General features: G+C 48.7%; 6 protein-coding genes across 6 annotated transcripts; 4 read left to right on the forward strand and 2 right to left on the reverse strand.

The window, feature by feature from the left end:
- Positions 1 to 723: 723 nt before the first annotated feature.
- RPS1 (40S ribosomal protein eS1) lies at positions 724 to 1,494 on the forward strand (the record flags this gene model as incomplete). Its single annotated transcript, XM_024860153.1, has 1 exon — positions 724 to 1,494. One exon carries the CDS (start codon positions 724 to 726, stop codon positions 1,492 to 1,494), a length of 771 nt encoding a protein of 256 aa, XP_024711710.1.
- Positions 1,495 to 3,567: 2,073 nt separating this feature from the next.
- Positions 3,568 to 9,147, forward strand: C7M61_004839 (uncharacterized protein; the record flags this gene model as incomplete). The annotated part of the gene is made up of 2 exons (XM_024860154.1): positions 3,568 to 7,916; positions 8,658 to 9,147. 2 exons carry the CDS (start codon positions 3,568 to 3,570, stop codon positions 9,145 to 9,147), a joined length of 4,839 nt encoding a protein of 1,612 aa, XP_024711711.1.
- A 209-nt stretch (positions 9,148 to 9,356) lies between these two features.
- Positions 9,357 to 10,586, forward strand: C7M61_004840 (peptidylprolyl isomerase; the record flags this gene model as incomplete). The annotated part of the gene is made up of 1 exon (XM_024860155.1): positions 9,357 to 10,586. The coding sequence occupies one exon, from the start codon at positions 9,357 to 9,359 to the stop codon at positions 10,584 to 10,586; it is 1,230 nt and encodes a 409-aa protein (XP_024711712.1).
- An 884-nt stretch (positions 10,587 to 11,470) lies between these two features.
- C7M61_004841 (nucleobase:cation symporter-2 family protein) lies at positions 11,471 to 13,186 on the forward strand (the record flags this gene model as incomplete). The annotated part of the gene is made up of 1 exon (XM_024860156.1): positions 11,471 to 13,186. The coding sequence occupies one exon, from the start codon at positions 11,471 to 11,473 to the stop codon at positions 13,184 to 13,186; it is 1,716 nt and encodes a 571-aa protein (XP_024711713.1).
- Positions 13,187 to 13,214: 28 nt separating this feature from the next.
- On the reverse strand, positions 13,215 to 14,252 carry SHE9 (She9p; the record flags this gene model as incomplete). The annotated part of the gene is made up of 1 exon (XM_024860157.1): positions 13,215 to 14,252. The coding sequence occupies one exon, from the start codon at positions 14,250 to 14,252 to the stop codon at positions 13,215 to 13,217; it is 1,038 nt and encodes a 345-aa protein (XP_024711714.1).
- Positions 14,253 to 14,509: 257 nt separating this feature from the next.
- On the reverse strand, positions 14,510 to 15,406 carry PLC2 (Plc2p; the record flags this gene model as incomplete). The annotated part of the gene is made up of 1 exon (XM_024860158.1): positions 14,510 to 15,406. One exon carries the CDS (start codon positions 15,404 to 15,406, stop codon positions 14,510 to 14,512), a length of 897 nt encoding a protein of 298 aa, XP_024711715.1.
- Between the last annotated feature and the right edge of the window lie 45 nt (positions 15,407 to 15,451).

Raw genomic sequence — 15,451 nt, forward strand, 5'->3', positions numbered from 1 at the left:
TGAGGTGACGTTTTTGACAGACTAGACGCAATCCACAGCGATGCAAACGGAGGATACATTTTGATGAAAGGTTCAAATCTTTTTCCATTTCCTTGAATCTTGTACTGTAGACCGCTTAGTAAATGGTCACCAAAAGGCTTAGATGCGAACTAATGTCGGCTTTATTTGACTACCATGACGACGGAAAGTCGGACTTTCAATTCTCGAGGAATTATCTTGTATTCGATAAATTCTGTCGGCCCATTTTCTTCTTTGAAAGGCATCAATGGACAACATTCAACGTGAAGTTGTGTCAGATCTTGTCGTTCAGGCCATATCTTACTACAAGCTATTTAGCGACTGAGACTGGGGTAGAAAAAATCTGGCAGTATAACTAAAGCGAAGTGGTTGCGAAAAGCATACGACATTCCTCGACTTACTTCATTTGAAAGTGTCAATAAGCTTCTCCACGAAAGATTACGGGTTCTCCATCAACTTTACTGTTAACGTCTAGCTTATTACTGGGAGACACTTTGAAAGGCTTGTGGGTGGAGTAGGGTGCCTAGGGCTGAAGCCCTCGCACATGACCTGTGTTTAGCGCTCAGGTGCCGGCGGTTTGGGCCTTGAGCACATTGTCTGCACACCAGCACCCCAGCTCAGGCTTCGCACGGTAAAAAAAATTTCCTGAAAAAAGATAGTATAGGTCTCTTCCAGAAAGAACTCCATCTTTTTAACTACACAAATATGGCTGTTGGTAAGAACAAGAGATTGTCTAAGGGTAAGAAGGGCATGAAGAAGAAGGCCGTCGACCCCTTCGCCAAGAAGGAGTGGTTTGACATCAAGGCCCCATCTACCTTCGAGAGAAGAGACGTTGGTAAGACCTTGATCAACAAGTCCACCGGTTTGAAGAACGCCGCCGACGGCTTGAAGGGCCGTGTCTTCGAGGTTTGCCTTGCTGACTTGCAGGGTTCCGAGGACCACGCCTACAGAAAGATCAAGTTGAGAGTCGACGAGGTTCAGGGTAAGAACTTGTTGACCAACTTCCACGGCATGGACTTCACTTCCGACAAGTTGAGATCTTTGGTCAGAAAGTGGCAATCTTTGGTCGAGGCTAACGTTACTGTCAAGACTGCTGACGACCACGTCTTGAGAATCTTCGCCATTGCTTTCACCAAGAGACAGCCAAACCAGGTCAGAAAGACCACCTACGCCCAGTCCTCCAAGTTGAGAGAGGTGAGAAAGAAGATGATCGAGATCATGCAGAGAGAGGTTGCCAACGTTACCTTGTCCCAGCTCACCGCCAAGTTGATCCCAGAGGTGATTGGCCGTGAGATCGAGAAGTCTACTCAGTCCATCTTGCCTTTGCAAAACATCCACATCAGAAAGGTTAAGTTGTTGAAGCAGCCAAAGTTCGACTTGGGCTCTTTGTTGGCCTTGCACGGTGAGGGTTCTACCGACGACAAGGGTAAGAAGGTCTCTTCTGGTTTCAAGGACGTTGTCTTGGAGTCTGTCTAATCGCAAGATTACTGTTTAATACATACACATTCGAAGAGAATACTGTAGGAGCATTTGGTGGGTTATTCGTTGCGATTGCAAAATTTTCATTTTCCCTGCAACCCGCATGGCATTAATGTAGAGCATGAAATTTTGAATGAGAGTACCGCTGAGTTGATTCATATTTCATAAACAGCTAAGTTGCCATATTGCCACGTTCAATGGCCTTGGAAGCCTTCCGAACATTGATGAAGCCGTTGGAAAAGTTGAAAAAGTTTGACAGTCACAACGGTGCACCATGCGTGTACTGGGGTGCCTCTGGATCTTGCAATTGGGCTAATTTTGTGATCACTAAAATGTGGAAACGTCCAGATATATGAAAAGAACCGTTCATTCGATTATGCTACCCAGCTCACTCGATTATGTTTCTGGGTAGATTGTCAGGTAGCTTAGTGATGGTTGGGTGAATGGAGCCTAGTCAACCAACCAGCAGAGCAGACGTGCTATAGATATAAGCGAGTAGTTCAAAAGCAGTGAGGGCGAGTATCCTATTATTATGCCATCTCTATTCCAATTTTACCGAGATCTGGAGATCTTTTGTCCTCTCAATTGTAAATCTTGTGAGTGTACTCATTAGGCAGCACTTGCAATATCATCGCTCAGTCCATGCTCTTTCCGATTGCCACAAAAGTCCGAAGATTCCGTCGAAATCGAACGTCATAGAACACTTCAAAACCAATCGAACTTGCTTTGGAATGCACTCTCCCCTGTCCCTCTCCTCTAAGGTTGCGAGGTCAATCTAGTCTCAATGCAGCCAGTACTGACGTCACCAACCAAAGCCCTCCAGACTCTCTGACCGTCCTTAGCTCCTCTTCTACAATTAAACCCCCTTCTGGTGACTCTTTTCCCGTTTCTGGCGACTTGCGTTATTTTCTAATGCTCATCCATATTTCCAATCCTCTCTGAAAGCCATTTCGCAGCCATATTCTGACAAGAACGTGGAGAAACGCAGGAGAAGCGGAAAAGCCAAACCACGCAACCACCACAAAGAGAACAAGTCCAATAAAAAATTGAACGCCAATTGACCAATCAAATACAATTGCCGCATTTGCTAGGTGGCCGGCTCCATCGGCGCTACCAGTCCAGCGGCACTTCAGCGGCACGAAAACCACTCAATCAGCAACCACCAAAGCCAGGAACCGGTTTCTTAAATTACCGACTCCTATCTATTGCCGGCTGCCAAATCGCCAAATCTCCATAAATCTCTACATGAGGCGACAGGGCAGCGCAGCGGTAGACATCCCCATGCAGAGGCTACAATCTGGTCTGAGACACCGGTAGCAACAGACAACCCCCCATGTCCGACAATGACAAGAAAACCACCCGATCCGCTCGTCCCACCTAAGTTACTTGAATTCACCAACTGCCTCCTACATCAAAAACCAATTGAATTCCCTGACTCGCCGAAATGAGTGGACCGTGGCATGGTAATGGCAGCGCGATCGGTGGATCAGCGGCAGGCCAGCAACAGCACTCACCACATTCCATTTGCACCCAATTTCACAGGTTTCGCGGCCATTGTCAGCGGCGGATCTACAATGGCACCTCCGCTGCGGACGTAAATGAAAAAACGACGGGGTTTTGGGTCAAGAAAAATGAAAAAAGCCCACAGAAGCAGCGAAGTGGTGGAAAAGTTACAAAAGTGGGCTGCTGCGCGGTCGAGTATCAGCGGCAACTAGGGGTTGGGGCCGGCACGGCTTGGTTCCTGGACTGCGCCTTAACGTTGGCGCCAAAGCGCGGTTGCTTGCTTAGCAACTGAAAAAAGCAGAGCCAGATTAATAAAAAAAATGGCATTCAGTTTTGTCACTTCAATTTAATTGAATAATTCCCCAAAACGTAAAATCATTTGTAGTGTTGCTGGGTCCTCGTATCTAGTTCCCCCTTGTTGAATGCAACCGAAGGTTAGTGCCGCGGCAGAGAAGGCGTGCACACTGGCCGGCCTGCGGCTGACAGCTTCAACTTCCCACTTGCCTGGTGCATCGTATACAGCGTTCCGAATTCCTGGATGTCGCAAGTACGTACTATTTTCTTTCCATGCCAATTGGGGTGCCAAATCCGCTAACAAGCAAGAAAAAGTCAAAGTCGAAATCGCCGTCGCCCTCCCAGGGCGCCAATGGCTCCGCCGGCGACCCGGCCTCTGTCGAGGAGAAGAACAGACAAGCTAGGGCCAACCAGACCGAGGTTAAGGCTCCTTTCGATGGTGCTGCTCCCGACGAGGAAAAAGAGCACTCTGCCGAGAAGCAGACCAAGGGCGGCAGACCAGCGTTCCCATGGCGAAAGATCGGTGGCTGGGGGTCTCAGGACTCCTCTGAAGACAAGTTGCACGCTCTCAAAACAATCAAGGCCGTGGAGCTGTATGTCATGGACCACTTGTACTGTGACTGGTACTACAACACGGTGATGATCCTTGGTATCTCCTTTTTCTCGTGGTTTTTCGCCCGCTGGGGCTTCAGTATCTTGATGTTGGGTGTTGTTCTTTTGGGCGCCGCTTCGGTTTACAGGGCCGAGTTCCGTAGATTCAACAGAAACATCAGAGACGACATGGCCAGAATTGACGCCCGCAACCGTTTGGAAAACGAGGAGGAGACCATGGAGTGGATGAACTCCTTCTTGGCCAAGTTCTGGGTCATCTACATGCCTGCTTTGTCCGAGATGGTCTTGTACCAGGCCAATGAGATTATGAAGGACCAGGCTCCCGGCTTCGGTATTGAAGCTGTTTCTTTGGACGAGTTTACTTTGGGTTCCAAGGCTCCTCGTGTGGATGCCATCAAGTCCTACACCAGAAAGGGCAAGGACCACATTGAAATGGACTGGGCCTTTTCCTTCGCTCCCAACGACACTGACGACATGACCAAGAACGAAATCAAGAAGAAGATCAACCCCAAGGTCGCCTTGGGTGTGACAATTGGTAAGGCTTTCATCACCAAGTCGCTTCCTATCTTGGTCGAGGACATGTCCTTCACAGGCAGAATGAAGATCAGATTGAAGTTGAGTGACAACTTCCCTCACGTCAAGATTGTGTCTGTTCAATTCCTCGAGCCTCCAACTATCGACTACGCCTTGAAGCCAGTGGGTGGTGACACCTTGGGTCTTGACATCATGTCCTTTATCCCCGGTTTGTCTACTTTCGTTAACAGTATCATCCACTCGACCATGCGTCCTATGTTGTACGCTCCCAACTCGCTTGATATTGATGTTGAGGAGATCATGTCCCAGCAGTCCAACGACTCGATCGGCTTGCTCACTGTGAACGTGAAGCGTGTCTACGACATCAAGAGCAACGAGCTCAAGGACAAGGAGTGTCATCCATTCGTTCAGATGACCTTGTCCGGTGGCCCTGAAATTGACGAGTGTACCAAGATCAAGAGAAACACCAGAGACGCTGTCTACTTGGAGTCTTTCCATTTGCTTGTGAACAGCTTGGAGGGTAACTTGTTGACTTTCAGTGTCTCGTCTTACGCACCTGGCAAGCCAGAGGATATCTCTATTGGAAGAGTTGACTTTAACTTGGCTGATTTGTTGCAAGAGCCCGAGCTTAAGAACCAGACCAAGAACATTACTGACGGTGGAAGAATTGTTGGTAAGCTCAACTTTGATCTTAAATGGAACCACGTCTTGGAGAACTTCACTTTGGAAGATGGCTCCAAGGAGGAGAACATTGACCAAGAGCTTGGTATTATGAAGTTTTCTCTTTACGGTGCTTACAACTTGGATATCTCCAAGTCCATTATTGGTTTGTTGAACCCATATGCTGAAGTGTACGTCAATGACAAGCATGTGAAGACCACAAGAAAGTTGAGACAGATCAACGAGCCCTCTTGGGGTCTTACATTTGAGTCGCTCATCACTCAGCAATCTCAAACTCGTATTCAGATCTTGGTAAAGGACTCTGTCGAGGACCAAGTTGTTGGTAGACTTGATACAAACTTGCAGGACTTGATTTTCGAGTCTTCCAGAGGTCAACTGTGGATCACTGCTCCTCCAATTAGGTCTGGCGGCCCAGCAACCAAATTCAAGATCGGCGTCAAGTGGTCTGCTTTGCCAATGGGCGACGAAAGTCTTCAATTCTTCGAAGAGCCTGCCATTGGTGGTTTCAGATTGCAAATCAGAAATGCTAAAGGTTTGGTTAATCTTGAGGAGGTCGGCGATGTCGATCCTTACATCAGAGTTTCACAAAACGGTAAACCAAAAGGAAGAACTGCTACGATCGCCAACACCCTGGACCCTTACTGGGACACTGTATTCTTCCTTCCTGTCGCCAACCCTCACCAGCACGTTTTGCTCGAAATTTTCGATGCTGAAGCTGAAGGTAAGGACAGACCTTTGGGCTCTTGTGCTGTTACCGTGAATGATTTCTTGAAGAAAAACACCCAAGGTTACTTCCTCGCTTACGATGGATCTGATGAGATCATTGAACAGCCTGTGTTATACGGTGATGACTCTCACGGCTCTTTGTTCTACTCTGTTTCCTTTGTTCCAACTTTGCCAGTCTACACTATCTCGCAATTGGAACATATGGATGAGTTCTTGGAGATGAAGAGAAAGAAAGACCAAGATGAGAGAAAGAAGGCCGAGGAGGACCAAAAGCTCTACGATGAAAACCCTGGCCAGTATGACTGGGTTGAATTGCAAGAGGATAACCTCCCTGAGCCTGAAAAGGTGACATTGCCGTTGGAGAAGGCCGTCAAGTACAGAACAGGTGTTTTGATGCTTCATGTTTTGGAGGGCCACTTCAAGCAATCGGACTGCTTGGTTCATGTCTTGTTTGATGATCACGCATTTTCATCGGGTATCAGTCATAGAGCCGATGGTAAGCACTTGACCACTCCAATGAATGTTGATGCGTTCATCAGAGACTTGCCAAACTCGCTCACAATCTTCAGAATTTCGAAGAAGTATGTCGTTGAACACAAGAAGGAGATTGTGGCTGAGAAGACATTTGACACGGTTGAGCTCTTCAAGAATGCCAACAAGCAACCTATCACTATCAAGATTGACGAAAAGAACACCTTGAAGGTGCGTGCAGAGTTCATTCCATCTGCTGTCAAATTGGCCCCATTGGATACTGTTTTGGATGTTGGTCACATTAAGCTCGAGGTGTTGAGTGCCGAGGGTTTGATGTCTGTTGACAGTAACGGTAAGTCTGATCCAATGTGTGTTCTTAAATTGGAGGGTGTCGAGATCTTCAGAACAGACAAGAAGAGAAGAACTTTGGACCCTATTTGGAACGAAGCTTTCGAGTTCCCTATCTTGTCTAGATCTAGACAGCCTCTCATTGTGGAGGTCTACGATTGGGACTTGACCAACGACGATGAGTTGTTGGGTACCGCAGTTATTGATACTGCTTCCATCGATCCTAATGACTCCACTCAGTTCAAGGTTCAACTTGATACTCAGGGTATCGTGAACTTGAGAGTGACCTTCAAACCAGAATACGTGAGACCACCTCTTAGCAGCAAGTCTGGCTTGCCAATTGACTTGAGTGATGTCAAGGGTGTGCCATTGAAGCTTGTTGGTGGTGTCGCTGGTATTGCAACCAACACTGTTGGCAGTGGTGTGGGTCTTGTTTCTGACAACCTCAGCAAGGGAGGCAGCTTCTTCAAGCACTTGGGTAAGAGCAAAAAGAAGAGCGGGGAGATTGACGATCAATCTCGTAATGGCGATTCTGGAAGCTTACGTCCATCCCAAAGTGGACGTGGTGCCCGTAGTGAACGTACAGCACGCAGTGAGCTTGGTGCTCAAAGCGAACAAGAAGAAGAGGGAGGTGACAACGAGAACAGCTTGCTCGGAGGTGAAGTGTCTAATGCTTCCAACGAAGCTGAGAAACAAGAAGAAGAGAAGAACAAGGAGGAGAAGAACAAGCAGGGTGCACCTTCGCCAGAGGAACAAATGGAGCAGAACAGACCACCATCTATCGAGGGTGCTCTCCCCAATGTCGACCGTGACCTCTTGCCTCCTCCACAGCGTCCTGGACAGTTTGAGAGCCAGCACAAGAGAAATGTCAGTGAAGCTACGGATATTAGCACGATGAACTCCTCGACCATGGGTCCAAATGGTATCCCTGGCAGAGCCAACATTGTTTCTGCTGTTGGCTTCAACGTGTCTGCTTTGGACATCAAGGTTAACTTGACGACTCCGGCCAGAAGCAAGGATATTTATAAGACAAGAGCTGCTAAGGACCACCTGGGACAATATAAGTGGAACGAAACGTTCACTTTCAGATCCCCACCTGAAGGCACAATGTCTTTTATTGTCAGAGAGCACAAGACATTTGGCAGAAGCCAAATTCTCGGAAGCGGCGAGATTGTTCTCTCAGACCACATGGATCTGAACGATACTCTCAGGATTCCTGTTGGCGAAGGTCAATTGAATGTGACCTTGTCGTACTTCTCGCAACACTAATTTTATTCTAGTTTTATAATTGTACTGTACCAATAAGATTTATCTACGAAGGCCGATGTAGTAATCAGATTGTACTTCTGGAGTCTCTACATGCATCTACTTGTGGTCTATGAGAAATGAGAAAGGTGATCATAAACATGCCAGATGCCTGTCCATATCATTTTGTATAACTCAAGATCTTCAATTGTTCCTCTAACAAGATCACGATTCCAATAGCAATCGAAAACAACTCTTTCCAGTAATGTTGGCAGAAGGTTGGTTGGTTGTATTGGTGGTGAACATCACACGTGATTGCGTGTGACTGCTTCGTCAGTAGAAGCGAACCCGTGCACCTGTGACCAGAAGGTAGAGCGATTGTCTGCACACCGCACCGAAAAAAATCGTGAGAAATTTTGCGACCCTACCTTGGTTAAGAAAAAAAAAAGGTCGTAGACTTATTCATTCTATCTGAACCAGACATAATGAGCCAGACCGTATGTTGAAACCCACACAACGAAGACAAGCGAGAGCAGCAAAAAGCATACCAGATCCAAATTATATCCCAAATTAGCTGTTGATCCAGCCGTACCGTCCTATCTTTGAAGATGTGAAGCATCATCATCCGAGTCCATGAAATGCCCTACCGACGAGAAGAAACCACCGTCCTATGCTTTGCAATATCGAATCCACAAATTACCAAAAGCTTTCGTGCTGCTCTCTTGACACCAACATTATACTAACAGACAGACTCAGAAGATCGCCAGAAAGACCCAGCGTCCTCACAAGTTGCGTGCCTCTATCACCCCTGGTACCGTCTTGATTCTCCTTGCCGGTAGATTCAGAGGTAAGAGAGTCGTGTACTTGAAGCACTTGGAGGACAACACCTTGTTGGTGACTGGTCCATTCAAGGTGAACGGTGTGCCATTGAGAAGAGTTAACGCTCGTTACGTCATTGCCACCTCCACCAAGGTTGACGTGTCCTCCGTTGACGTGTCTAAGTACAACGTGGCTTACTTTGCCAGAGAGAAGACGCCAAAGGGCGAGAAGTCCGAGGCTGACTTCTTCAACGAAGAACAACCAAAGAAAGAGATCAAGGCCGAGAAGGTTGCCGACCAGAAGACTGTCGACTCCGCCTTGTTGTCTGAGATTAAGAAAACCCCATTGTTGAAACAGTACTTGGCCTCCTCCTTCTCCTTGAAGAGCGGTGACAAGCCCCACTTGTTGAAGTTCTAAGCTTCTCACTTTGTATATTTAATACAGTAAATGAAAGACCATGTGTATACGTAAAGGCTAGTAGACCAAATGGGCAAGAATTTGAATGACACCCAAACTTCAGTATTTTCTATTTTCGTTTAAGCCATTAAACATGGCTTCTGTGTGTGAGCACTGTGCAGACTTTTTAGCTCATCGCATCTCAGGATCTTCTTTGTACCATCACCATAATGGCTTCTTTACTCCCAATCAGCACATACAACTTGGCCCTTGAGCCATTCAACCCACAGCCTGCTTTGCAGGAGGAGTTCCCCGTGACAGTCAGAATCACCATGGCTGCCGTGGACCCTGAGGCTGCTGATGACAAGGAGGAGCCTTCGACTTTGAGAGTCTTGAAGAGAGCCATTCCTTTCGGCGGCGATGACGCCTTTGACCTCGACAGCGAGGACGAGGACGATGAGGAGGACGAATTGGACAGCGAGGAGGAGCCAGAGGAGCCCAAGAAGGAGTCCAAGAAGGAGAAGAAGAGCAAGAAGCTGAAGAAGGAGGAAGAGGAAGAAGAAGAAGAGGAGGAGGAAGATGAGGACGATGAGGACGACGAGGACGACCTTGATGACGAAGTTGAGGAATTCGTTCTCTGTACTCTTTCTCCAAAGGTCCAATTCCAGCAGACCATTGATTTCACCGTGTCCCCTAACGAGGAGGTGCACTTTGTGGTGACCGGTTCCTACCCAATTCACCTCAGCGGTAACTACGTCGAGCACCCAGCTGACGACGAGGAGGATGACTTTGACTCTGAGGACGAGGACGAGTACGACTCGGACGCTTACAACTTGACCCCCGATGAGGATGAGTTGCTTGACATCGAGGCCTTGGAGGATGCCTCTGACATCGAGGGCAAGATCGAGGAGTTGGTCGAGGAGGAGGGCTCCAAGAAGCGTGCTGCCGAGGAAGAGCCACAGGCCTCGAAGAAGAGCAAGAAGGAGAAGAAGAAGGAGGACAAGAAGGTGCAGTTCACCAAGGAATTGGAGCAGGGCCCCACTCCTCTGAAGAAGGAGAAGAAGGAGAAGGCCAAGGAGGAAAAAAAGAAGGAGGACAAGGAAGAGAAGAAGGACAAGAAGTTCCCTACCAAGACGTTGTTGGGTGGTGTCATCACTGAGGACAGAAAGACCGGCAGTGGAGCCACCGCCAAGTCTGGCAACAAGGTGGGCATTCGCTACATTGGTAAGTTGAAGGACGGCAAGGTTTTCGACAAGAACACTTCCGGCAAGCCATTTGTCTTCAACTTGGGCAAGGGCGAGTGTATCAAGGGCTTTGACCTTGGTGTTGCCGGCATGGCTGTGGGAGGAGAGAGAAGAGTGGTTATCCCCCCCAAGATGGCATACGGCTCGCAGAAGTTGCCAGGCATCCCGGCCAACTCCGAGTTGACCTTCGACATCAAGTTGGTTTCGCTCAAATAGGCGTATAGTTAAGACAGAGGGGTAGTAGGACCGCTATTCCGCGATTCGGAGAAACCCAGGGTTCCAGAGAGGGGGCTCAGCGTGTAGAGGGGCCGAGGAGGTAGAGGGGCTCGAGAGGCTCTAGAGGCTCTAGAAGTGGCTCAGGCATAAGGTTTGATGGTGTGGCGGTGATGGACCGGATATAGCCTATTTGGGCAGGTGAGGGCGGTCCATCGCAGGGTAGATCTTGACCAGGAGGTGGAAAACCGACACACGATGATGTAAGAAAAAGCAACTTGTAAGATTCTAGGAGCACTTTCAACTGAGTTCCTTTTCTGCCAAGGAACGGGCCGTTGGTGGGGCGTACTCTGTTGTGGTGACAATGTGGAGACAAGCTCTATACAAGCAAATACGAGGTGGTGCAGGCTGTCAACGTCAGACAATCACAAGATCCCATCAAGGACGGTTGGACAAAATGGACAAAACCAGAAAAATTGACATGGGTCCAACCGCCCACTATTTATAATAAATCGTCCATATTCACATTCCAACCACCCCCGGGCGCCACCTCACGATTTACACCAGAGAGAGCCCGTTCATCGATCGGATCGTCGCCGTATCCCACCCGCATACGGCTGCGAAACACCCCCAGTGGAAATGGACTTCCAGCGTTTAAATAGTGAACCATTTCAGTGTCTTCTCCTCCTAGTCATCCTTTTCCATCACACGCTGTATTGCTCCTCCAGCACGCTAAGCTCCTGCCTGCTCTCCTCCACCGGGCTTCTCCGATCCCCTCGTTTCCAGATTCTGTTAGATCTGCAGTATCGCCAGGGTCCACACAGGCCAGTGGAGGTGCATTTTTGCAACCATTTAAAGAGCCGCCGTCCGCACGTTTTTGCCTCATCATGGGTAAGTATTCCACATTAGCGAAGCGCTTCTGGCGCAAATGGACCACACGCGAGGGCCTCTTGGGCGACTACGACTACGGCTATCTTTTCATTCCTGATGTGCCTTTCAAAAAGGGCCAGCCCAAGACACAACCATTTTTCGGCCTCAACCTGAGCATGCCCTTGATCTTGGGTGCTATTTTGGGTTTCCAGCACTCCTTGGCCATGCTTGCCGGTGTCATCACTCCTCCCATGTTGATTTCCACCGCCGCCAGCTTGAGTAACGAAATCAAGGAATATCTCATCTCCACATCGCTTATTTGCGCTGGTCTTCTTTCTTGCATCCAAATCACAAGATTCCACGTTTACAAGACGCCTTACTACATCGGCACGGGTTTGCTTTCGGTAGTGGGCACGTCGTTTGCAACCATCACCATTTGCACCAAGGCCATGCCGTTGATGTACAAGAACGGCTTCTGCCCAATGGACGGCGATGAAAAATTGCCCTGTCCCGATGGATACGGCCGTATTATCGCCACCGGTACCGTCTGCGCCTTGTTTGAGATTTTGCTTTCTTTTGCACCTTCCAACGTGCTCCAGAAGGTTTTCCCACCTCTTGTGACCGGTCCCGTGGTGCTTCTCATTGGTGTCCATCTTGTTGAAACTGGTTTCCAAAACTGGATGGGCGGCTCGAACTGTGTGGGTGAGACTTGTGGCACTGCCAAACCGTTGGAGTGGGGTTCGCCTCAGTTTGCTGGATTGGGCTTCTTGGTCTATGTCACCATTATCATTTCCGAAAGATTTGGTTCTCCCATCATGAAATCCTGTGCTGTCATTATGGGGTTGCTTATGGGCTGCATTGTCGCTGCCGCTTGTGGATACTTCTCCTCTGAGAATATTGACTCTGCTCCGGTCGCCACTTTCCCATGGGTGCACACATTCAAACTCGAGGTTTACGGCCCTGCAGTTTTGCCTTTCTTTGCTGGATACATTGTGCTTATCATGGAGGCCATTGGCGATATCACCGCTACCTGTGATGTTTCTAGATTGGAAGTGGAAGGCGACATGTACGAGTCCAGAATCCAAGGCGGGATCCTTGCAGACGGATGCAACTCAGTCATTGCCGGTCTCATGACCATGACGCCTGTTTCCACCTTTGCTCAAAATAACGGTGTTATTTCCGTGACCAAGTGTGCCAACAGAAAGGTCGGATACTGGTGTGCGTTCTTCCTTGTGGTGATGGGGATCTTTTCCAAATTCGCTGCAGCCATTGTGTCCATTCCAAGCACGGTTTTGGGTGGCATGACGTGCTTTTTGTTTTCTTCTGTGGCCGTCTCGGGTATCAAGATTATCTCCACCACGGAGTTCACAAGAAGAGACCGTTTCGTCTTGACTGCGGCATTGGTGCCCGGAATCGGCTCGGTGTTGGTGCCCAACTGGTTCGACAATATTTTCACTTACTCTGGCGACAACACGGCGTTGATGGGTTTCTTTGACGCCATCACGTTGGTGATGGAAACTGGCTTTGCCATCACCGGCTTCATTGGACTTATTCTCAACTTGATCATTCCACAGGTGGACGACGAGATGGAGGAGCTCAACGAGGTTGTGTTGGAGACCGTGGGACTGGCTACCCAGGAAGCTTTAGAGGTGTACAAGCTGAGAGAACAGGTGTTTGTGAATAACAAGGCAGAGGCAGAGGCCAACCTGAGCTCCAGCGAGGTGAATAAGTAACGAAGTGATGTGAAATGAATGATTACGTTTATTTGCTGTAGGCAAGAAGAATGATGGTGCTGCCAACAATGGTCCCGAGACCAAGCACTATGGCTGAGTAGATGGTGAAATTTTGGTGGTCGAGGGAGAAAGCAGGGCTTGTCTTGAGAGCGTTGTAGTTTCTGATGAGCCATGCCTTCAATTGTGCCCATGTGGACACGCCAGAGAAACTGATGACGTGTGCTTCTGGAGACCCCGCTGGTTCCTCTTTTGGTGCAATTTCAGGTTTGGGAGGAGCACCAGCCAAAGCCCTCATTTCGTTGGAAAATGAGTCCATCTTCTGCTGTACCTGAGCATCGAATGCATTGACAAGACGACGCCGCTTCCAGGGCTCCACAAGAAACGTAGCCACCGTAAACAAAAGCACGTTAATCCCCATGATAATCCAAGTTCCCCACGTCAGCGCCTGTCTGATCTTGTCACTCCAGATTTGCTCCTCATGGTACCTGGTCAAAATCAGCTGAGTCAATCTATTTTGAACAGAGTCAACCGCCAGTTCGGCGTCAGCCAATTGCTGCTCGGCCAGAGCCTCCTCTTGTTGGTTTGTGTGGTCGTTACGGTAAAGCTCTGTGAAACGCTCCACATCAACAGGGCTCCAGTTATGCTTTCTTGTCAAGAGCTCATTGATCTCCTTCTGTGAGTCGGACCGCTTCTGGATTGCCTCCAGGTACTTCATTTTGCACAGCTTCACCGCCTGTTTCTGGTTCTTAAGCTCACTCTCTAATTGGTCGACAGACTTTTTCAACTTTTCTATGCCCAGGTAACCTGTCACGTCGTTGAGGGCCCTGGTGGCTCTAAAAATGGTCTCCTGGAGGTTTTCCATGTGTATCTCTAGTTTTTTGGAAAATTCGCTCCGGAGCTTCTCCTTCTGAGATGGAAGGTTCTTGATGTCTATGGAGAACGCTGGCTGGGGCTCCGGCTCACTGGCCACCACGGTATCAGCTTTTTTCGTCTCTTCAACCTTTGGTATCTGAGGCTTCTGTTCTGTCTGTCTTTTGGCTTCTTCAAGTCGTTGGGCAACACCCATATTAGAAGTCTCTATTATCTGTCGTAGCTTCGAGTCATCATAAGACGAATAGCGTCTGGGCCATTGAACCCTAAAGCATTGTATATTGACGAGTCTCACATGCCTAAGATTCATACTTAGAAGCATTGTGGTAGAGAGGCAGACCGGCTATGTTGATCTCGCGAACCACCGAGGTCGCACTACCCCAGACTAAAGGAATACAAATACATTAACTAGAACATACGTAATCATACAAGAGCATAGCGGCAGCCACCTACCTAAAAGTTTTTGTCAATCAACTCGCGGGCCATCTTCCAGTCGGACGACTCGACGTAGTCCAACACAATGATACCGCTGCCCTTGCCAAAACTCTCCTGAAGCTTGTGCTCCTCCATGGCCTTGGCCACCTGCTGGGGCCAGCAGTCACGGTCAAAGAAGTTGGAGCCGGAGCAGAAGTTGACGAAAAGCTTGCCGTCGCCGTTGCTCTTGTTGTGCTCGCTGGCCTTCCTGGCCAAGTTCTTCACGTAGTCCACCTTCTTGGAAACGTCGTCCAGCTTCTCAATTTCACAGAAGTCCTGGACGCAGAAGGCGCCACGGTCGTCCTCCGTGCAATTGTACTTCCAAGTGTGGGCGTCAAAGCCAAACTTGCTCTTTCTGTCCTGGTTGTTGTCGCCGAAACGTCTGAAGAGGATAATCTTGCCTCTGGCGTCACCCAACTTGGGCAAGTCGCTGCCCTGGTAGAACTTGTCCTTGTTTGGCTGCCAGTACTTGTCCCAAATGACATTGCCAAACTCGTCCTTGCTGTGGTCCCACTCGCCGGTGCCTTCCACCTTGATGGAAAGAATGACCGTCTCGGACTTGTTCTTGTCCAAAAAGTTGGTAATCTCCTCCATGGTGTCGGAGAACTTCTTGGGGAAAGGAATACGCACGGGGAACTTGCTGTGAACAACAGTCAAGTCATTGGCATCGTCGCCGGACTTCAATGGGTACTTGCCCACTCTAACGTCCAAAAAACGGACACCGTGCTCCAATTGTTCAGTCACAGACTTGCCCTGACACTGAACAGAGGGTAAAGCGGTATGGCATGCTGCCGAATTGTGGGTACCAGGAATCGAAAGCGATCCGATTTTGGTGTTGTCGTCGATATCTTTCAACCAGGTTTTGTAGTCAACCATTTTGGGCGAGCAGTCTTAGGCCGGAATGTGTCCATTTATATGTGA

Source organism: Candidozyma pseudohaemuli, assembly GCF_003013735.1.
Source record: "Candidozyma pseudohaemuli strain B12108 chromosome Unknown scaffold00018, whole genome shotgun sequence".
NCBI lineage: Eukaryota > Fungi > Ascomycota > Pichiomycetes > Serinales > Metschnikowiaceae > Candidozyma > Candidozyma pseudohaemuli.